Source organism: Phocoena sinus, chromosome 2 (genome assembly GCF_008692025.1).
Source record: "Phocoena sinus isolate mPhoSin1 chromosome 2, mPhoSin1.pri, whole genome shotgun sequence".
NCBI lineage: Eukaryota > Metazoa > Chordata > Mammalia > Artiodactyla > Phocoenidae > Phocoena > Phocoena sinus.
The window spans coordinates 76,179,478-76,203,934 of record NC_045764.1 but is presented as its reverse complement, the minus strand read 5'-3'; the positions used below and the strand labels follow the sequence as shown (position 1 = coordinate 76,203,934).

Sequence of the window (24,457 nt, the reverse complement as noted above, 5' to 3'; positions counted from 1 at the left end):
ATGTATGTACCTAAGACACACAAACAAGACAGTAATACAGAATACAAGGGTTCATTCACTTGTATCCTAATAATGTAAAGGGTTGGATACAGAAATGATAGTGGGAAAACTAAAACTGGTAATAAACAGAAAAAGTGATTCAAATGGAGGCTGTTTTCAATAAAGAACATAAAACCAGAAATGCTGAAACTGAAGCTGAGCTCTGTGGGGCAAACTAATTATCCTTTCTGTTACTTAGAAGTCAAAAGTGTTTTTCAGGAAACTACAATTTCCTGCGACTTTAGTGACTTCTCTAGAGAAAAACTGTCCCTGGCAGCTGCTTTTAAACTATATCCAACTTGCTCTCTAGTTTTGGGAGACCCTGACTCTTTAAATCTGAATAAAGAACATCACTTCTTATAACCCTGAAGATGGGCTGTCCAGTTCTGTAATGGACCTACTACACTGACCCTCTTGTACTTTCGATTAGAAATACTTAGGAAATTAAAAGCCTTCCCAAGCACATGCACCCACAATTGCACAGCTGCCAAGGACACTAATCTAATCCCATCTTTGGAGAAATAATAATCATTAGGTCTTAAAATGTACAGGCCACAGGGACCGAAATAAGAACTCGAGAGTAGTCTGCTCAATTTGGAGAAATCTTCAGTTTTCACTAGTCTGTGAATATAACAAAAATGAAGTACCTCAAAGCACAAACTGCTGAAGACACCTCAGAAAACAAGACTTATCAGATAAAGCTGCCATTCCCTAAAAGAAGTCCTTCCCAAAACTGTATATTGCCTGACACTATGGAGAACACTAGTCCAGAAACTGTAATAATTTATTCTATTGCTGATTTAATCTAAACAAAATTTAAATATTCAATTGTAAGTAAAAATAATAAATTTTGCAATCATCTGAATCAATATTGATGGTTTCATAAACAAACATAATTAAACATAATATACATTTTGAGGTTTCCAAATTAAAGTAACTAAAAAGTATTGCATATTTTTACTCATTTAACAAATACTACTTATTTAAGCTGGCCTCAATATATTTAATAAATAACTAAATAACTTGGGTTTGGGGCAGATTGTTCTGTGCAGGGCACCACTCTGGGCTTACAATTCTTTTTCTAGGTAAGACTGAAATATCAAGTCTCTTCTTATTTGCTATGAATTTGACAAAGCAGGAAAAGGTGGCTCAAATTTTTTAAATACACTTATCATCAAACTAGACTTTTAAAATAAATGAGGTACTTAGCATTCAAAACTTTGCAAAATATATATAAGACCAGTTTCCAAAATGACTCAGCTCTTCTGCTAAGACAGACACGTTTAAGCACTTTGAATATTGATTAGAAATAATGTAAAGCAGTTGAGACTGTTTTTCAAATGTTCATTGTGTGTAGAAAGAGATATCTAATAATAAAATTTTTACATGAAGTCTTAATTAGGAATAAAGATATCTGTACTTGTGTGGGAAGAGACCATCCTTTCTGCTTAACAATCTCTCTCATTTAGTAAGGACAAGCTGCCTTGCTGGAAGCTTCTTTTGATAGTCCTCAGAGTTCAAAGAGTATGAAACCTTCAAGACGATTTCATCAAGTCTATTTATTAATGCATTTCAAGTTTCAAAAAACCTTACATCTTTGCACAATACTTTATTTTTTGCAATTTTTAGTAAAAATTTCCAAAGTGAACAAAAAGATACTGTATAAAACACAGTGGACATTAAACTGACAGTAGTATTAGATCTCATTTGTCTTGATCCTTTTGTTTTACCACATCTTGATTTGCAGTGGAAAGAGTTCAGTGCACGCATCTCTTTTCAGAAAACATTTAACTTAGACTCAAAATAAAATGGGGCAGTATGTACCTGCCAAAACCCTACCACAGGATAACATTACAAGCAAAAAATGTACATGTTCCAAAGTCTACCACACTCAAGAAGTTACTAATAACTCTTGCAGAGTAAAAGTCACCATTTTAGAAATGCAAACCCACTTCCAACCTTTGCACAGTCTGAAAACAAAGGCATTTAAATGATTTAAAAGCAATTACATATATATCTACCTACCTGTTTGTTTAGAATTATTTATAGTCTATCTGGGGTTTCATGTACAAAATTCGTCTCTAAATCATGTACAAAAAGCTGTATTTTGAAAAAAGTCACCACATACTGTACAAGTTTACAAGGAAGAGATCCCATTATTTTCTCTAGCATTTTTGGCCTTGCTGGCTTGCGTCACATTATGAGAATGATTGTGTAAACCTTATACTCTTAAGAAAAAAAGAAAAAAGAAAAAAAGCCAAACACAAATCTTTTCAACTTTCCCTAAATCTGCCTCCTATGTGAAGCCAGGAAAATCATAGCTGTTCTAATTTAAGTGATGTAGCTGGAAAACAAGAAGCAATAAATATGTCACAAGCTTAAAGTTTTTTTGTAATGCCCCCTTCCATTCCTGCATAGCAATAAGCCTGTTAATACCTTAAATGCTTTTGCCTTCTTTCTTTAAAAAGCCAATTATTTACACCTGTTTAAAAAATAAATTTGGAATGGGACATTGTGCTGTTTCACCTTCATTGCAGTTAAAATAGTTTAGGGAAAAAAAATGTCAGAAGGCCTAGCTACAATTTTAACTACTGGTTGAGCAAATCACTCTTCTTTAGTGGTTACCAATGATCAGTGATGATATGCTGAAAACGCTGTTCAAATATTTTGATAAAATAAGAGACACAGCTTTTCTTTTCCGTATCAGACAAAACCAAAACATAATTAGCATACAAATAAGAGGCTGCAAATAAAAAGAATCATTTCACTGACATAAATGCTACCAAACATGAATAAAACTTCACCTATCACTTCAAAATGGAATTGAATTAGAAAGCTTAAAATAAGTAAGTGGAAATCAGACATTTACATAAAGAACTAAGCCTGAAGTAGTAGTATGCTGCATATGTCCAGTTTGCACTTAACTGTGTTCTTCAGCATCGTCACTCTTGTGCTCTTAGCAGCCATTTGATAAAACAAAATGAATATCAGAACCAACTCCATCACAAGGAAAAGGTAAACTGATTCTCGTTTCAAAACTGCCTGTGTAAAGCATTACAGAATCCTGGACCACTAAATACCACCATTCTCTGTTATCCTGAGTATGTCAATTAAACAGTAATTTTTCATTAAGAGCGGAAAAATTTTATAATACAAAGAAACATCCATATTGCAATTTCTGTTTACAATTGCACACAGAAGTACAGTGTACGTAAGAAATACATGTCTGCATATAACAAGGTATGTACATTGGCAAGTGATGTCTCCAATGTTGAGGTGGTCGAGCCTCCTAGCCTTGATTGGCAGTTGAAAAAAATATATATATTTCAATTTGTGATAAAAGTTTATCGAGAGCCAAGTTTGCCTGCAAGTGAAGAAAATGCAGCAACGAAGAACAGGGAACACGGGGCACATAATAATATTCTAAGACTTTGTGCCATTAGGTTAAAAATATCTGTCCATAAGAAAATTGGGTTCCTTTTTCACATCCCACCCCCAAATTGGAATTTTCAGGCTTTAAAATTTAAGTAATTCCACCTGATCTGAGGACATGATCTCTTGCCATTTTTTTCTTCAACTGTTATTTGTGAGGGTTTAGTTTGGGGATGATGATTTAATAGGTTTCTCTTTGGAGTGAAGTTTTCCCATTGTAGGCACTAGGAAGAACCAAGGCAAAAGCTGAGTTAACGTCTCATGTGTCCCATCTGATAACTCTCCCGGGGCCTCTGACGCTGGGGTTGCTGAATGGGCTGGGGAGGTCTCCTCCTCTTTAAAGTGCCTGTGCGTCACAAACAAAAGCAAGAGAGATTTACCATGAGCTTTTTAATCTTTAAAAACAAAGCTGCCATTTCAGTTTAAAAAAAAAAAAAAGGGGGGAAAGAAAAAAGGTTCTAGATCAGCATTGTCCAAAACAAATATAATATGAGCCGTATATGTAAGTTTCTATTTTCTGGTAACCACAGTGAAAAAAGTTAGAGGAACAGGTAAAATAATTTTAATAATATTTTTATTTCATTTAACCCAATATAGTCAAAATACTATCATTTCAAGATGTAATCAATATAAAGAATCATTAATGAAATATTTCATTTTTTAAATACTAAGTCTTCAGAGTCTGTATATATTTTATATTTACAATACATCTCAATTGAGACTAGCCATATTTCAAGTGCTTAACAGCTACAACTATTAGATTAATATGGGTCTGAGGATAGACTCCATGAGGAAGAAATTGCTGGGTGTCTTCGAGCAAATGACTTAGCCTCTCTGAAACTCAGATGACTAACAAGTCTGTACAATAGGGATAATAACTAACTCAGATAGTCTGTTGTGAGGATTATACGATAATTCACGAAAAAGTGCTCAACATTTTTTGAGAGTGTTCAATAAACAACAGTTAAGAGCTGGAAAATCCTTAAAATGAAATTAAAAGAATTGCATCATTAAATGAGGCCATAATTGGTAATGTATCTAAAAAGTGTCACTTGGCCCTTGGAAATCCCTAAGAAACTGACATCAGTTCCAGAGTGCTAACTTGCTAATTTACAAAAAGCAATGACATCAAAATCAAATTTCCTTTGATTCCCACCAAGATATTGTCCCAGCATGACCACTGACCTCTCTTGCCTTAAGATAGGTAAATATAGGGGAACAACTGAGGGAAAATGGAGAAAATTATAAGAAATCCCTAACTTTAAAGAACTTTGTGTAGGGCAGTGGATTTGGCCTGAGGCAAGAGGCTTCAATGAGAAGTGAGTGGGGGGGGCAAGACAGGGAACTACTGCCATTTACCTCGGGCCTTGGGACAGTGTTGTCCCACACCTACTTCGCAGGTGTCCTGAGGGGAGCGTGGAAGCGACACCTACCTTGGGGAGGGGGTGGGAGAGACAGGTGGGGGCCTAAACAACCCACAGCAGTCGCTTCCTTACCCTCCTTCTCCAAATCCCATGGTCTAAAGAGGGTATCTCCTCCCAGCCCTGTCTCCCTGAGAGGTAAAGGGTGGTGGAGACAAAACCTTAGGAGTTGTTTTCAGAGATGGAGAATAACTATGGTTGTTTGGTGACTGAAGCCTCTACACTACGACTCTCCCACAGACTGGAACTTGTATTTCCCCATAAGCATCATCCCTAGGGAAAATGACTTTATGTGCCAGAAAATATTTCAAGAGCACGAACGTTAAAAACCATAACTGAAGCATCGCTATTAGAATAGAAAGAACAATCATTTAGAAGTAGTCTATCATAATAAAACCAAAAAGGGAAGATTTTTGGATTTTTTTTTAAAGGATATATTAGCATTAGCAAAGGATATATTAGCAATTTTTTAAAAGGATATATTAGCATTAAATCGGCAGCCATAAGCTAGACTGGGTTGATTAAAAAAAACAAAAAAACACACACTTAAAAATCAACTACATAATTCATCCAATAATTCCATTCTCAAGGAGAAAGTATTATATATTAGTTACTTAAGACTCATTTATAATTCAGTTCTACTTGCTAAATGGTTCTGAGTAATAAAAATATTGCTCAAATTGTCTTACCTGGAAGAGGTTTAGGAGGAGGCAACTTTGGATTACTACTTGGAGTATGAACACTGCATATCTTAATAAAACCAGCCATTAACATGATCAGGGCAATTCCCATAAGTAATACTGCCCACCAATAAGCCTAGAAATAAACAGATTTTTCCACTGAAAAAACTATAAAATATTTTAGAGTATTTTATATTATATTAAATATACAATAGGATATATTACATTTTAATTTTTAAAGAACATCTGTTCATTGGGAGTTGTAGATATCATGTAAAAGCACATATATATTAATCTCTAAATAAAAAGTACAAAGGAGAAAACAAAAATCACCCATAATTTCACTTCCTAGAGGAAACCACTCAATCTTATTTTCATTTCAGCCTCTTTTCTATATAACTATGTTTGTCATACTCAGAAAAACACATGTGCAAAACTGGGGTCATCCTGCATATAGTTTATATTGCATTTTCCCATGTTACTAAATATTTTCTGATTTAAATACTTCCTTCCCTTCTTTTACCTGTTACTCTTACAGACTTTGCTTTTTATACTATCCAGTGACTTAGAAAGTACATAACTTGCTTTAAATTCTACTAGATAGATTTTTAAAATATTCTTTAACCTATATTTTTTTCTAATCATCAAAGCTAAGACTGAAATTCTATCTTTTTTGAGACCCCTCTTTCCTGTTTCTCTATTTCATTTGGAACTTGAGTCCCAGACTACTGTTATTAAATTATTCCTATACAATGTATCTTAGTTCTCATTATATATATATATATATATATATATAAAATATCTATTACATATATACTCACTTATTTAAAGGTTAACTGTCTTCTTTAATATGAAAAGTGGAAGGATACACACATTCTAGAAGCAGGTAAAGTTTACCTCTAAGAAGGTACTAAAAAATTTCATTTCCAACTTAAGTCAAATTAAATCAATTAGCCAAACAAAAAACCTTCAAAAACTACTGACATAATCTTATTTATAGAAAAATTACTGTTGCCATTCTTAATAAATTTAAGTCTATTTTGCAATTCAAAATATTCAATTTTTGTCTTAAGATAGCATGTACTAATAAACATACAAAATAGTAACAACTAGAAAACTATGAACCTTATATTGGCTTATGCAGATTGCTATAATACATATATAGTTATTGCTAATTATTGCAAATAAAACTCCCATTTAAGAAGCGCTTCTCGGATCTGGGGCCTTAAAACCAGCAGTCTACTACTTCTATACTGTTTTCTTTATCCAGCAGTGACAATATAATTAAAGAAACAGAAGCTGAAATAAAAATGAATGTTGTGGTAAAATACCCCAAGCCACTTTCCCCGTGTGTGCATAAAGCCTTTCATATATATACATATAAACATATCAATTTAATTTTGAAAGAATCCCAAACTTATAGAAAAGTTCCAAGTACAGTACAAAGAAGTTTGTAAAATCTGGAACCATCTGAGAGTAAACTGCTACCATGATGTCCTGTTACACTTGAACAATTCAGCATATAGTTCCTGCAACTTAAGGGGGTTTTCCTAGATAATCATAACAAAATCAGGAAATTGGCATTGTTACATCACTACCATTTAATCCTCAGACCTCCTCATTCAAGTTTTGCCATATGTCCCAATACCATCCGATTCAGAACTGTGCTGCGTTTACCAGCTGTGTTTCTTTAGTCCCCCGCAATCTGGAAACAATCCACAGTCTTCCCTTAGCTTATATAACTTGACACTTTTGAAGATTACAGGTCAGTTATTTTGCATTGGAATGTCCCTCAATTGGGGTTTCTCAGATGTTTCTTTATTATTAGATTCAGGTCATACATCTTTAGTAAGAATATCTCAGAAGTGATGCTGTATTCTTCTCATTGCATCCAACCAGGTGACACATGACTTTGATCTCATTACTAAGGACGTTAACTGGATCACTTGATCAAGGTGTTAACTGCCAAACTTTACCAAAAAGATACTCTTCTCTTTTGTAGTCAATGAGTATTTTGTATGGACATAATTTAGAACTAGATAAATATTTTATTCTTCATAAAACTTTAAATTTATTTATTCCCTCATGATTTCCTATTTTCCTTAATGGGTTATAATCCATTACTATCATTATTGTGTCTTCTGGGCATGTCCTCACCATTCTTTGAGCACTTCAGCTGGCACAAGGAGTTCCAGGTTCATCTTGTTCTTTCCCTGCCCCAGCACTGGAATCAGTCATTTCTCCAAGGAGCCCTAGTTCCTTTAAAAACTGGCCCTCCTAAGCAGACACCCTCCTCACAATACTTGTACTCTGACATCACAAGCCAGTCACCCCTCCACAGGGTTCAAAGGGCACCCTGCCCTGTGCCAGTACAGCTCCCCTCACCAGGCATGGATGCCTTGCTTGGCCTCACCTAATTGCCTTTAGGAATGAAGTGTTCAAGAAAGGAGAGAGCAAGGGGTGATGCAAGTCAGCCTTACTGCCGAAAGATTTATCTTTAAAGAGAAGTTACAAATCTGAATTTTTACATGAAATCTGTTTTTAAATGCTAACAACTCATTCAAAATTTCTAAAAACAACAGGTAGACCATACAAGACACATTTGCTGGGCGGAATCTGGCTTGGAAACCACAGCTTACAATCTACTTTTCAGAAGCCATTTCTTGCATCCTACTGAGATTGCCAGATAGTTTTCTAAAACTTTCTTTTGGTTTCTGTAGAAAATAATTTTCAGAGCACTGCTCTTCCCTGTGAGTCTTTAGGTTAATATTCCCTTTCCCTTGTTAAATAAATTTCCCACAGGCTCCTGTTGTTTTTCCTGTTTTATTCATCCTCAAATAACAGACCTGCTATTTATCAAAAAAAAGGCAGGGTTTAAGTCCTGTCCTCAGTCTGTCAACTCAGGTGCTGGCTGATTCCTCTTTTCATTTCTGCCTACTGTCACATGTAGAACTATATGCACAGCTTTTGTCATGTTCCAAGCATCCAGAGGCCTTTTAAATGTGGCATTCAATGAAGTTATAGACCTTCTCCTACCTCTCCTGTCTTCAACTCTGACACTCTGACCCAGTAAAATCATTAAGAACCCAAATCACCAGCTTGTACTGCTACAAGTACTCTTCCTGCTCTATACCAGTGGTTCTCAACCTCGGCTACACATTAGAATCACCTGGAAACTCAGATACCTGGACGAAATCCCAGGCTCCAGTAGGGTAGGGGTGGGATCCTGACATCAGCAGTTTTGTTAAAGCTGCCACATGATTCCACTGTGCAGCCAAGACTGAGAACTACTGGTCTCTACCAAGGGTCAGCAAACTTTTTCTATAAAGAGCCCAACAACTAACATTTTACGCTTTGTGGGCCATATGGTCCTGGTCAAAACAATTCATTTCTGCCACTGTAGTACAAAAGCAGCCATAGATAAGACACAACACAGGTGAATGTGGTTGTGTTCCAGTAAAACATTACTTACAATTCAGTGTTCTGGTGGAGGGCCCAGGGAACTGCATTTTAAACAAGCATGCCCTTGACTAGGATGCAGATGAGTGCTTCTTACTCAGTGTAGATATGCTGGCATTGTGGTACAGGACCATTCTGAGCAATGCAGGAAGTTTAGCATACGTGGCCCTCATCCATCAAATGCCAGTAGAGTCCCTCAGTTACTCTGACAACTACTGGTAATTTCCAAATACCCTCTGGAAAGGCAGTATCACCTCTAATGTGATCCATTTTATAAGCACAAAGGGCCAAGGGTCTTCCTACTACCTTCAGGCTGGTGGGCTCGTTCTGTTATGGGAGACGCCCTTCCATTCCTGACGTTCACTATATTCTCGAACACATTTCCTTCCTTCTAGTCTTCCACATGGTCATCAGTGTTACAACTACTTAAAACACAGAACTATGTCATTCCTCTATGTAAAACCGTTCTTCAAAAGCTTCCCACTGGGCTTCCCTGGTGGCGCAGTGGTTGAGAATCTGCCTGCCGATGCAGGGGACGCTGGTTCGAGCCCTGGTCTGGGAAGATCCCACATGCCGCGGAGCAACTAGACCCGTGCGCCACAACTACTGAGCCTGCGCATCTGGAGCCTGTGCTCCGCAACAAGAGAGGCCGCGATAGGGAGAGGCCCCTGCACCGCGATGAAGAGTGGTCCCTGCTCACCGCAACTGGAGAAAGCCCTCACACAGAAACGAAGACCCAACGCAGCCATAAAAAAAAAAAAAAAAAAAAAAGCTTCCCACCAAAGATCTCCACGATAAATCATTAAGTGGGAGAGAGATAAAAAAAACAGAGCACACAATGAATTGTGGCCCAGTAAATATATGATTCCACTTGTCTTTTTAAAATATATTTTCTTGTAAAAATACAGTTTCTGAAAAATATATAAGAAACTCGTCTTGAGAGGACTGGGCTCCAGGGAAAAAAGGCGGCTTACTTTTCAACATATTACTTTGTCAATTAAAAAAAAAAAGGATAATCATACTTTTCAAAAGGATAAAAGTGAACCAAATTTTTATTTAAAATATTTCTTATGTCTGTGACTATTTCAGCTGCTCTCTCTTCATAAAACATCCACCTGTCCCCCTACTTACTAGTCCTTAAGAACTTAGGTTTGGTATCACATCCTTAAAGAAGCCTTGTCCAAATAGGTTCTCCTATTTCCTGTGAAAACATGATGCAGAACTGAAAATGTTTCTATGTGCTTATCCTCTCTATCCCAAACTGGACTGCAAGCTTTCTGAATTTATATTCTATAAACTCAGTATATACTCTACCAAAAAGTACCTGTTGGACTAGTTATTACACGTGAGTCATTACTCCAAATACTGACTTATCGAAACACTTCTCATTTATAATATTTATTTATTATATCTAGATTGCACGCACGCACAAATAATGCAAAAGGTTCTTACAACAGAGGACATAAAAAATTATGGTTTGACACCCCTTCTAATGCCAGTTTTTCAGTACCTATACAGTTTTAAATAGAGATGCAAGTAGTATGGCAGTAACAAAAGCAGACTGGAGAGAGGAAGCCTGAATTTAACAGTGGTTATAACTTTGTAGAAAACAAAGGTCAAAAGGACCGAGTCCCAGCTGAGATCAACAGACATTTACGAAAATGTGGCACCCAGGTCCTTGAGAATTTCCAGTCCCTTCTAGCAGTGTTCCTGGTCTTCCTCTAAAATCTTCCAGGATATATACCTATATACCTCAAAAGCCCAAAGGTGAGATGTTTTCGTGACAATGATAGTAGCTCTCAGAAACAGAATGTCGCAGTGGATAGAAGATAGCAAGGAAAAACCAAACAAAACAATAGTGCATTTGAGAGTGTTAGTAAATATGGTCACCTTTGGTAGACAAGATTTTTTAAAATGCCCCCTTCAAGAGAGAATTATCAGAGAGTGGTAAATGCTAAATGCCATGTTTTCTCATATACTATAAAATCTGGAAAAAGAATACCAACCAGGCTAACAAGTGCAATGTATGTGTTTCATCTCAGAAAAGAGATCACAGTTTGTCCACCTGTTAAGAGTCTGAAATAAAAGAGAGCTGTCATTCATTCAACAGGCATTTAATGAATGTAAATTACGAGTCAAGCTCTTGTCTTTCATAGATACAAGGGTGTTAAGTGAAACTTCAGAGACAAAGACATCCAAAAGTTTAAAAAACAGCTTAGAAGTTAACAAGTACTAAATCAAGTCTGAGAAAATAATTCTACATAAGAAACAGATAGATGATGTTCAATACATCCACTTATATGGCCAAAAGAACACAAAGTAGAAAAATTAAGTAAAAATGACAAAAATGAAAGGTCAAAATTTGCCAGTCTAATTTATTATGTTCTAATTACAGTAGTTTTTTATTTAATAATCTAAATAAACAAAAAGGACCTATAGGCTAACAAAACAATAAAACAGGTTTCACTCAAAAAACTGTGAGGGGGAAGGGGCAAGACAAGCCATCAAGTCTCTTCAGACATAAGATAATCTTAGCTGATTTTAAAGTGATAATAACTCTCAGTCACAGCAAACACGCTCTAGACTTCCGGGTAGTCACAAGACCATGTGGGACCCACAGTCCCTGGTCAGGATACTGATTATGCCATCCTGCAGGGGCAGAAAGCATCCCTTCATCCTTCAGAAGATACCATTGTCTGGACTCTGACTAAATGTTCTTTTATCCTTCAACACTCCACGCACCACCCCTCTCGAAAGCAACTGGCTACTAATCTTCTTGTTACTTTATACTTAGCCTGGGCAAGCAGGTTAAAATACCACTGAGAGATACCAGAAAACATTACAACTTCAAAGTTAGGATAATATGTATGATTTTTTCTTTTCCATATAAGTGATGACATAGTAATCTGCTTCATTCATCTAGCAAACACATACTGACTCCTTACCATATGCTAAGCCCTGTGACAATACTGCATCTTTGTTGTTAAAGTTTCGGTAGTGATATCTATGAGGCCTATTCTACTAGGCAACAAAGGACTCTGGAGGTCCACAACCACCTTCCATTTTCAACACAGCAGGAAGACAAAGTAGAAAATTTCTGTTACAAGTCTTTTAAAAAGGAGTCATTACACTGCAGAGACTGTAAAAATGGTTCCCAAACTTTAGCACGCACCATCACATACCGACTCAGGGGTCCACGTGGGACCTGATCATTTGCATTTTTATCAAGTTCCCAGGTGCTGCTGATGCTGCTGGTCAGGGGACTACACTTTGAGATCCACTGGTCTAGATTAGGGCTTGGCAGACACTTCCTATCAAAGGCCAGACAAATATTTTAGGCTTTATGGGGCCAAGCAGTCTCTGCTGCAACTATTCACAGTGCAAAAGCAGCCATAAGCAATATATAACTGAATAGGCATGGCCATGTTCTGATAAATCACTACTTATGGACACTGAAATTTGAATTTCATATAATTTTCAGAAGAATATATTTTTTAAAATTAATTATGGCCATTAGTTCCGTTATGGTAATATTCTTTTTTTTTTAATAAATTTATTTTATTTATTTATTTTTGGCTACGTTGGGTCTTCGTTGCTATGCGCAGACTTTCTCTAGTTGTGGCAAGCGGGGGGCTACACTTTGTTGCAGTGCACGGGCTTCTCATTGCAGTGGCTTCTCTCATTGCGGAGCACCGGCTCTAGGCGTGCAGGCTTCAGTAGTTGTGGTGCACTGGCTTAGTTGTTCCGCTGCATGTGGGCTCTTCCAGGACCAGGGCTCGAACCCATGTCCCCTGCATTGGCAGGAGGATTCTTAACCACTGCACCACCAGCGAAGTCCCCAGAAGAATATTATTTTGATTTTTTTCAACTACTTATACACGTGAAACCATTCTTAGCTGTAAGCCATACAAAAATGGGCAGTGGGCTAAATTTGGCTCATGAGCCATAGTTTGCCAACCCCTGTTCTACATGAATGGTTGGTTCTCAATCCCAGTTGCTCATCAGAATTGAGAGTTGGGAGCTTTGAAATGACCCAAACACTTTATACTCCATCCCCAGAGATTCTGACTTAATTGGTCTAAGCCCTTAGGTGATTCTCATGTACAATATGAATAAAGGTCAGGTAAGTTTGGAAAATGAAGTTAAAAAGATTTTTTATCGTGGGGCTTCTCACAATATTATCACAAATCTCTAAGAGGGGACTATAGTATGCAATATTTTCCAGATTCATTTGACAACCAAACCTATGGATCTAGTGTTCTGTGAAGCACTTGGAAACAGTGCTCTAAATCTTTCATAAAGAACACCAGATACTTACCTAGGTTCATAAAATTACAGCAAAATAAGAGAGAAGAAATTAATTAAAAAATGAAAAACATAGTTGACTCTTATCAAAATAATAATAAAGGGTCTTCCCTGGTGGCGCAGTGGTTGAGAATCTGCCTGCCAATGCAGGGGACACGGGTTCGAGCCCTGGTCTGGGAAGATCCCACATGCCGCGGAGCAACTAGGCCCGTGAGCCACAACTACTGAGCCTGCGCGTCTCGAGCTTGCGCTCCGCAACAAGAGAGGCTGTGACAGTGAGAGACCCGCGCACTGCAATGAAGAGTGGCCCCCGCTCACTGCAACCAGAGGAAGCCCTCGCACAGAAACGAAGACCCAACACAGCCATAAAAAAAAAAAAAAAAAAAAAAAATTAAAAAAAAAGAATAATAATAATAAAAAGATGAACTCCTGATAAAACTGAACAAATTAAAAAGAAAAAAGCCACAAACTAACAGGCAATTATTTTAAAGTGTGGGGTAAATACAGTGATAGATTTGGAAAAAATCAAGGTCAAAGATGGTTTCTTATGTCAAACCTAACACAAAAGGTGCAAAAAATGTGAACACATCAGTAACTATGGAAGAAAATGAAGAAGAATTACCAATGTACCCATTTAATGAAAAGGAGACAGTGGTACAGGGTCTTAACAGATTTACTGGTGAATGCTCTCCAACTTTTCAAGAACTAGGTGACCCCTTGATAAATCCAAAGGCTGTTTATCATTATCTCCTGGCGAGACACACAGTAGGCACTCAGCCTACATTCAAACATTACTGTCAAAAACAACTTTTCCCCAGAAAAGAAAGTAAAAGTCTTTATTACATCATTTCCATGGTGCCTACAGCAGTCAGTAACTCATGCCCTGAACTATTAAACTGTTAAGGTTCTTCCCACTCTACCCTGAGATGCCATAGTATACTGTGGAAAGGAGACAAAAGAGCCACGAGGTACCAATGGAAAGGAAAGTCAGTGAAACTAACCCATCATCCCTTTCACAGCTTCTTACCAGAGCAAACTACTAATCTACATTACTAACTAGAAGGACACTTTCCTTATACACGATGAAAGACCAGTGTAACAAAACAAACTCTGCTATGCAAGTGAACTCTGCAAGTAACACAAATGAGACAAATAACTTGTAAGGAAGTGACTGTTGTTTATCTTACTGTTTGATCTGATTAGTGCCCACAAATGCGGCAACAGCCTAACAGTACTCTTCCGGCATTATGGACCATGCTATTTGAAAGGGTGGCATGTGAATGTCAACACTGATTTAAAATAACAGTGTTCTATACCCATTTAAGGCAAATCTGCATAAACCTAAAAGTGCCTGATTAATCAGCTCCAGAGCACAAGACTTCACATTGCTACAATTCATTGTAAGAAGCATTTCACAAAATCCTCAAATCTAAAATATGAAAAAAGCTTTTAAAAACACTTTAACTAAAAAGATCATTTCTATTAAATATTTTAAAATAGGAATGAGTTTTTGAAATTGTAAATAAAATGAATCAAAATTAAATATAATGGAGAAAAGTGGAAAAATATTATTTTTAGATGATATGATTTACTATCTAGAAAACCTACAACATCTGGCACAACAACATAAACTCAGCAGAACATAACTCTGAGATTCCAATTATCAGATTTTTTTCTTTGAACACACTATTTCCCATAGTAGACAAGTATACTAGATCTCAACTTTTTATTAGAGATAATCAGAAAAAAAGAAAATAAGAACTGGATTTGAGTTGAAAACAGGGAAGTAAGGGAGCCAAGAAATGTAAGCTGCCCGAAGTCACAGAATTATCAAACGTCAGAAGGATGATCTGATCCTCGTGTAATTCCAAGCCTGTACTCTTTTCACTTTACCATAGTGCCAGAAGGCACCTTTAGGTGCTTTTTTTTTTGCGGTACGCAGGCCTCTCACCGCTGTGGCCTCTCCCACTGCGGAGCACAGGCTCCAGACGCACAGACTCAGCGGCCATGGCTCACGGGCCCAGCCACTCCACGGCATGCGGGATCCTCCCGGACCAGGGCACAAACCCGTGTCCCCTGCATTGTCAGGTGGACTCTCAACCACTGCGCCACCAGGGAAGCCCTAAAAATCACTCTTCAGATAAAATACAGTTGACCCTTGAACGTGGTGGGTTAATCACAGTTAGCCAACCACCTCCGAAGTCCTCTATATCCATGGTTCCTCCACACCGGCAGATTCAACCAACTCCACACTGTGTACTACTGTAGTATATACTATTGAAAAATATCTGCTTATAAGTAGACCCATGCAGTTCAACCCATGTTGTTCAAGGGTCAACTATAACTCCAGTATAAACAGAAAAGAAGTGATTTTCTCATAACAGGGGTGACCTCTAACCAAGTAAAATTATGATCAAATCATTTTAAGATAAGGTTTCTTTATAAATAAAAACTATACTTACCACAATCCATTCAGCAATGTTTTCATAGAGCTCTGGACTGAAAATTGCTTTTTTAAGCCTAGCTAGAGGACCATCAGCATCTACTAATCTGCACCGCATGAAAACATCACAGTAGCCTCTAAAATCATTGCATGGGGATCCAGGTTGCAGGGTGATGGTTCGACCAAGGAAGTACTTGTTCCACTGCACAGACCCTGTACTGGCACAGGTTGCTGGCTCCACTGCAAAAGAAGTGTCAAATATAAGTTGAACATCAGATTTCCTATCGGGCTAGCTCGGGAGAGAGGGAGGAAAGGAAGAAACTGCCTAAAATAATCACCATGACATGTTATATAGACTTTCATTAGTTAGACTAGATAACACCACTGGTAATTCACCTTAAACATTACAGCATAAACAAACAACCAGCAACTCCTGACTTAGTGCCTACAATGGCTTTAAATCCTTCTAACAGTATTTATATTAATTATTGTAAAAACGCTGGCAGGTTTTGTCTAGTTTATCATTTTAAAAACACTGTAGGGACCATAATACTAGAAACACAATTCTATACTACATTTTAAAATTTCTCAAGAGGATCAGTTCAGCTGGAAATTATCTGTTCCAACTGTATATCAAAGTTTAACACTTAAAATTTAGGAGAAAATAAGGTTTTTGAAACAGATTTTATACTCTTGCATTTTAAAAGCCTTACTCTTCTTCATACAGCAGACATGGCATAATTCCTTATCATCTTTGCCATCAGAACTGGCACAGGTGCACTCCTCCAAGCCATATTTCTCACAGATAGAACCTGCACATTGCTGAAAGAAAAATAAAAGACCAATTATTTAATCCCTATACAGTCAAACCTCTTGTTGACAATAGCAGACAGAGACACCTCCAATGCTAAAATAATTAAGTAGAAATACAAGTCGGGGGGCGGGGGAGAAGCATAGATTAGTATCAGAAATGGATGGTATAAACACATCTTAAAAAGAGTAAGTGCAGGGGCTTCCCTGGTGGCGCAGTGGTTGAGAGTCTGCCTGCCGATGCAGGGGACAAGGGTTCGTGCCCCGGTCTGGGAAGATCCCACATGCCGCGGAGTGGCTGGGCCCGTGAGCCATGGCTGCTGAGCCTGCGCGTTCGGAGCCTGTGCTCCACAACGGGAGAAGCCACAACAGTGAGAGGCCCGTGTACCATAAAAAAAAAAAAAAGTAAGTGCAAATAAGATAGTAAATCTTTAAAGAAATGGTAACTTAAAAATCTAGACCAAACAAAAACAGAGAAGGAGATTAGATGAGCATCGACTTTATGTTGGTTATTATGGCTCCTTTATAAGAAGAGAAAAATGAAATTTTCCTCATGTAGAGGAAAGTGATTATTTAGCCAAGAAAGCTTTAAAGGCTTCACATTCAGAGGAAATAACTGAGAGTTCTTTTATTTAGAGTATTAAAATGTTAATTTATAAAACTTAAAAGAAATACAAAGTTACACGCCTAGTTACATAACTATTTTTCTCTAGAGAGTATCAAACGCATGCAGTAGAAAGATGAAAGACAAGTCAATAACTAATCAAATGCCACCAGGCACTTATGCCACATAATGCGTTCACAGCTTTGTGAGGAAATAGATAGGGACCGAGATTAATTACTTTATGCGGCTTTAAGTGGCAACAAACAATTATCCTGAAAAAGGTTTCATAAAACTAAATAAACAACATACAAATCAAATGCTCACCCCATTAATGCACACTTGTGTATGCCTATTACAGTCTGTAAAGTTTGGTTTAGGATCAGATGCTGGGCAGAGAGCTGTGATGCCATTACATATTCCTTCTTTTGCACAGTCTGAATCATCCCGACACTTCTCAGTTTTTGACTTGAATGCACACTGTGCTGTGCAACAGGGACCTTGACTTGGACTAGAAGAAACATTGAGGTGAGTAAAGAAAATCACTAGGATATTTCCTATACATATAGATACAGTCCTAATTTTTAAATCATAAATTCTAAGTATGTTACTGTTAAGTCTTATTGGAATAAGAGGCTATTAAATTTCAACATTCTAATAAGTGCAGAAAAGTGATTAAGAATCTTGTTTTTATAATGAACGCATACTATATTGAGCTTTCTTATTCTATTCTATTTGCCTATAGTAAAAGGTTATAATGGAAAATGGATTAAATATTAGGCAAGTCATCATTGTTTTTCATAGATACACATTAGTCAATTTATCAACTTTTCTCACATTTATACACTAAAATCAAACTAGGATACACAGAACATCCATTTTAAAAGTACTGCACAAACAATATTCTACTGCTTATATCTATCACTACCAAAATAATTTGGCAAGTGAAATAAAATTATATGACAACTAAGTTACAAGAGTATATGGAATCCATACTATCTAAATATTTAAAGTTAAGATTCTAAAACTACTGACGAAAGTCACATTTTTAAAGTTAGGCATTAAATAATATGTATTTTATTGAGTGTCCTTTGCATGTCCTTTTTTAACACCCACCACACAAACTGCAATTACAAGTAGTTCAATCTGCCAACAACAGTGCCCTAAATACTACTACTCCAGAAAAATAAACCAACAACAAATAACAAAACCACATACATCTCCTAATCTCAGTTTGAAATCTGACATAACTGCCTTCAAGGTGACTTCCCAGGAACATTAACACTACTGGAATTAGCAAGGTACCTGCATTGCTTTCCAGGTTTCAGCTTGCATTTTTTCCCTTCCGGTTGGTTTGCATCATAGCAGCACTCGTCTTTACACTGGTCACTATAGCCGCAATCACATTCTTCACCTTGCTCTACCATTCCATTTCCACAAATAGGTTGGCCAGATTCTGAAGAAAATAAATAAGACAAAGTAAGCACTATATGCAACATTAATTTTATTTAAAATTTACAAACTCTTTAAAGCCGCAGAACAAAAGGAGAAAGGAAAATTTCGAAGAATAAGAAAAGTACAACAAACTAGGAATCTGGAAATTAGGAGATCTAATTATAACAGTGGCTTGGTCATTAACTAGCAATGTGGCCTTAGGCAAGTCACTTCCAGGTTTTGGGGCCTCAGTTTCTTAAGCTGTACAGTGAGGGAATTTGACCTGATGCGCCCTTCTAAGGTCCCTCACAGAAGTGGTAGCATTCTATTTAGGCCATGCCACACTGAGCTTTACTGAACAATGACTGTACTATTTATATTTTTAGCACATAAGTACAAAGTAAGTCAGTGTTTCATCAAGCAGAAAAAAATTAAACCTTTTCTGTTAGAAAATTTCAAACATACAAAGAAGTAGTAAAAGAATAAGTATAGTGAACTCCCATGTACCAATCACTTAGCTTTAGCAACTTCAACAATATGCTGTAAACAACTCCATCTAACATATTCAGCTGCTCTTAACAAATATCCCAAGATGAATCTAACAGATAAGGAGTTCTTTCTTTTTAAAATCTAACCATAATACCATTACACATCTAAAAAACTTAACAGTATGCTTAATAGCATCTAATAGCCAATCCATGTTCAATTTTCTTCAATTACCTCTTTACATTAGTTTATTTGAACCAAGTTTCACACAAGCTTCCCCAAACCCCTCTCCCCATGGTTGCTTTTGGTTGACATGTATCTTAAGTTCTTTTAATATGTAACAGATTCCGTCCCCTCTTTTTATTTTTACACTATTGTTAAAGAAATTGGGTCATTTTATTTTATGGAATTTCCCACATTCTATTTGGCTGACTGTATCCTGGTCAATTAGTAAATTCTTTTTGTAATGTACATTAGTTTTGCTTGTCAGCTAGACCAAGCTCCTTAAGGGAAGAACCATGTATTATTTACACATTTTGTATTTCCAGAGTCTAACAATATTGGGTCAAATCTTAGTTCATTAAGGTTAGGCTGTCTGGTCTAAGCATAGTGAATAATTTCAGAAAGATTTTTAGGCTCTTTTTAAAAATTCTTTGATTTTGCCAGCGAAGTTTAAAATTGGAACAAGAATGCTACTCTTAGTAAGAACATAAAATCACTGAATTTCACTATCTGCAGGGAAATGAAAAGAATCAAATGTCTTCATTTTAGAGAAAAGAAAACTAACTTTCACAGACTTTGTGACTTGCTGGAAACCATATGCCCCACTATGGACAAAACACAGTCTAAACCCAGGTCTTCTAGATCTAAAATCTGGTGCTCTTTTCTTCCTGTTATACCAAATCAATGTGGAAAACAGTTGTAGCACAGCCTTCAAACTGAGAACGGAGTGAGTGGAAGGGAACATATCTCAAGCACAGGAACCTAAAACAATGCACATCTGAATCAAAAATATTCTAGAAAGCCTAGCTTTATACTCAGAAACTTCATTCTTATCCTTGACCACATCAAACATTAAAGGAAATTTTAGAGGTAACTGAAGCTCCATCCCACTCTTTCCTTCTTCTTTTTCTTGGCCATGCCATGAGGCTTATGGGATCTCAGTTCCCCAACCAGGGATTGAACCCGGGACCATGGCAATGAAAGTGCCGAGTCCTAACCACTGGACTGACAGGGAATTCCCTCTCTCTTTCATTTTATAGCATCTCTTTTGTTCTCAAAAACTAGAAGCATGCACATGCAAATATATACTAAGTAAATAATAATGATTTTTCTAGTCTAGCAATAATACTTTTATAATTCATGTGACGTAATTTAGGAGAAAAGGAAAAACGATAGAAGTCAGAAAACCATTCATGCAATATTTACTACACATTAGTTTTCGTTTCATACAAAAATATTACTTCAAATCAGCTATTTGCTAACGCTTAAATACAAGGAAAAGGGGCTGTTTAAATACCAAAATTATAATACGTACATATTTCATGGTAATTTAAGAAACAAATTTCCTTCCCATAATACTAAAAAGCAATATGCTCATTTTTTCTATCTTATGTAAATGTTATTTCTTTCTTTATTTTTTTTAAATTGAAGTATAGATATTTTACAATGTGGTGTCAGTTTCAAGTGTACAACAAAGTGATTCAGTTATACATACATACATCTATGTAAATATTTCTTTTCCAGAATCTTTTCTATTATAGGTTATTACAAGATATTGAGTATAGTTCCCTGTGCTATACAGTAGGTCCTTGTTGTTTACCTATTTTATACATAGCAGTGTGTATATGTTAATCTCAAACTCCTAATTTATCTACCCCCCATGCCCTCATCCCTGCTAACCCCTTTGGTAACCATAAGTTTGTTTTATGTGTTTCTAAGTCCATTTCTGTTTTGTAAATAAGTTTATTTGTATCCTTTTTTTAGATTCCACATACAAGTGATATCTTATGATATTTGTCTTTCTCTGGTATTTGTCTATACTACAAAGCTACAGTAATCAAAACAGTATGGTACTGGCACAAAAATAGACATATAGGTCAATGGGACAGGATAGAAAACCCAGAAATAAACCCATGCACTTATGGTCAGTTAATCTACGACAAAGGAAACAAGAATATACAATGGAGAAAAGACTGTCTCTTCAAAAAGTAGTACTGGGAAAACTGGACAGATACATGTAAAGGAATAAAATTAGAACATTCTCTAACTCCACATACAAAAATAAACTCAAAATGGATTAAAACCTAAATATAAGAATAGATACTACAAAACTCCCAGAGGAAAACATAGGCAGAACACTCTTTGACATAAATTGCAGCAGTATTTTTTTGGATCTGTCTCCTAGAGTAATGGAAATAAAAACAAAAATAAACCAATGGGACCTAATTAAACTTAATAGCTTTTGCACAGCAAAGGAAAACATAAACAAAACGAAAAGATAACCTGCAGACTGGGAGAAAATATTTGCAAACAATGCTACTGACAAGGTATTTAATTTCCAAAATATAAACAGCTCATACAGCTTAATGTCAAAAAACCCCACAAACAACCCAATCAAAAAACGGGCAGAAGACCTAAATAGACATTTCTCCAAAGAAGACATACAGATAGCCAACAGGCACATGAAAAGATGCTTAATATTGCTAATTATTAGAGAAATACAAATCAAAACTACAATGAGGTATCACCTCACAGCAGTCAGAATGGCCATCATTAAAAAGTCTACAAATAAGTGCTGGAGAGGGTACAGAGAAAAAAGAATCCTCCTACACTCTTGGTGGGAATGTAAAGTGGTGCAGCCACTATGGAGAACACTATGGAGATTCCTTAAAAACTAAAACCATATGATCTTGCAATCCCATTCCTGGGCATATATCTGGAGAAAACTCTCATTCAAAACGATACATGCAACCCCAATGTTCACTGCAGCACTATTTACAAGAGCCAAGACATATAAACAACCTAAATGTCCATTAGCAGATGAATGGATAAAGAAGATGTGGTGTGTATACACACACACACACACACACTAACACACACAATGGAATATTACTCAGCCGTAAAAAAAGAATGAAATAATGCCATTTGCAGCAACATGGATAGACCTAGAGATTATCATATTAAGTGACGTCAGACAGAGAAAGACAAGTATGCTCTTTTTTTTTTTTGCGGTACGCGGGCCTCTCACTGCTGTGGCCTCTCCCGTTGCGGAGCACAGGCTCCAGATGCGCAGGCTCAGCGGCCACGGCTCACGGGCCCAGCCACTCCGCGGCATGTGGGATCTTCCCGGACTGGGGCACAAACCCGTGTCCCCTGCAGCGGCAGGCGGACTCTCAACCACTGCACCACCAGGGAAGCCCCAAATATGCTCATTTTTAAAGTCATTTTCAATCAGTAAGTTTATTGTGAAAACCCAGTTTACAGATGAAAAATCTATGTGTCACTTCTACACTAAGAAGATTTAGAAAAACTATCACTGAACAACAGTAACAAAAATGATAACATCAATGTAATTTTAATCTGCCCTTTTAAAAGAAAAAGAAGGCTTTATAAGAAAAAGTCAATCAATAAAAGTAAAAATTGATCATTTGAACATCATCAAAATTTAACTTTTGCTCTGGGAAAGACTGTGAAGAGGGTGAAAAGACAAGCTACAGACAGGAAGAAAATATATGCAGACCAATATCTGACAAGTGACTAGCATCTAGACTATATAAAGAACCCTCAAAACTCAACAGAAAAAACAAAAACAAAAAAACTCAATGGCCAAGAAACATGGACATTTCACCAAAGAAGATATACATATGGCAAAAAAGCACATGAAAAGATATTCAATGTCATTAATCATCAGAAAAATACAAAGTAAGCTACAATGAAATACCACTATATACCTATCACAATGGATAAAATAAAAATACCCAAAGCTGACAAGGATAGAGAGAAATGAGATCACTCATACACTGATGGTGGGAATATAAAATAGTACAGCCTTCTAGAGAACAGTTTGGCAGTTTCATATAAATAAAAACAAACAACGGCTACATTGATCCATCAGTTGGATTTGGAGGCATTTATCACAGAGAAATGAAAACTTATATTCACATGAAAAGCCTGTTGATAGCTGCTTTATTCATAACTGCCAAAAACTGAAGACAACCCAAATATCCTTTAATAGAAAAATCGTTAAACTGTAGTACACACATACCACCTGCAATAAAAAGGAACAAACTAGTGATGCAGGCAAACAATTTGGATTAATTTCCAAGGAATCATGCTGAGTGAAAAATCCCAAAGGTTACACACTGTATGATTCCATTTATATAACATTTTTGAAGTGACAAAATTTTAGAAATGGAGAATAGTGGGGCAGGTGAAGGGACACCAGGAGGGAGGTGAGTGTGGTTATAAAAGGACAACGCCAAGAGTTACTTGTGGTGGGACTTCCCTGGTGGCGCAATGGTTAAGAGTCCGCCTGTCAATGCAGGAGACACGGGTTCGATCCCTGGTCTGGGAAGATCCCACATGCCATAAAGCAACTAAGCCCGTGTGCCACAACTACTGAGCCTGTGCTCTAGAGCCCACAAACCACAACTACTGAGCCTGTGCACCACAACTACTGAAGCCCGTGCATCCTAGAACCTGCATGCCACAACTACTGAGCCCAGGCGCCTAGAGCTCATGTTCCACAACAAGAGAAGCCACTGAAATGAGAAGCCCACGCATCACAACAAAGAGTAGTTCCCACTCACCACAACTAGAGAAAAGCCCGCGCACAGAAACAAAGACCCCACACAGCCAAAAAAAGAATTAAAAAAAAAAGAATTACTTGTGGTGATGGAACTATTCTTTATCATGGCTGTGGTGATGGGCACATAAACCTACCCATGATAAAACTGTATAGAACTAAACACACACACAGAGAGATGACGACAGGAAAAACTGGGGAAATCTGAGTAAGATCTGTGGGCTGTATCAATGTCAATATCCTTGCTATATGTAATAGTGTATTGATACTATACAGTTTTGCAAGATGTTACCACTGGGGGGAACTGGATGAAGGGTATATGGAATCTCCATTATTTCTTACAACTGCATGTGAATTAGCTCTGTATAAATTTCAATTAAAAACAAAAGGCCATAGTGTTATGTCAATTATACCTCAAAAAAAAAAAATGCAGGGCTTCCCTGGTGGCGCAGGGGTTAAGAATCTGCCTGCCAATGCAGGGGACATGGGTTTGAGTGCTGATCCAGGAAGATTCCACATGTCACGGAGCAACTAAGCCCG

The 24,457-nt window shown here is 37.0% G+C and overlaps 1 protein-coding gene across 3 annotated transcripts in view; it reads right to left on the bottom strand.

The window, feature by feature from the left end:
- Window positions 1-1,578: 1,578 nt before the first annotated feature.
- Window positions 1,579-24,457, bottom strand: part of ADAM10 (ADAM metallopeptidase domain 10) — a 118,887-nt gene continuing 96,008 nt past the window's right edge. For all 3 annotated transcript variants that reach the window (XM_032622746.1, XM_032622747.1, XM_032622748.1), the window contains 6 exons: window positions 18,496-18,646; window positions 17,518-17,701; window positions 16,493-16,601; window positions 15,799-16,019; window positions 5,582-5,708; window positions 1,579-3,817 (listed from right to left, as the gene is read on the bottom strand). In XM_032622746.1, coding sequence (XP_032478637.1) covers window positions 3,723-3,817; window positions 5,582-5,708; window positions 15,799-16,019; window positions 16,493-16,601; window positions 17,518-17,701; window positions 18,496-18,646 — 887 coding nt within the window. In that variant the 3' untranslated portion in view covers window positions 1,579-3,722. The remainder of the gene's footprint in view (window positions 3,818-5,581; window positions 5,709-15,798; window positions 16,020-16,492; window positions 16,602-17,517; window positions 17,702-18,495; window positions 18,647-24,457) is intronic.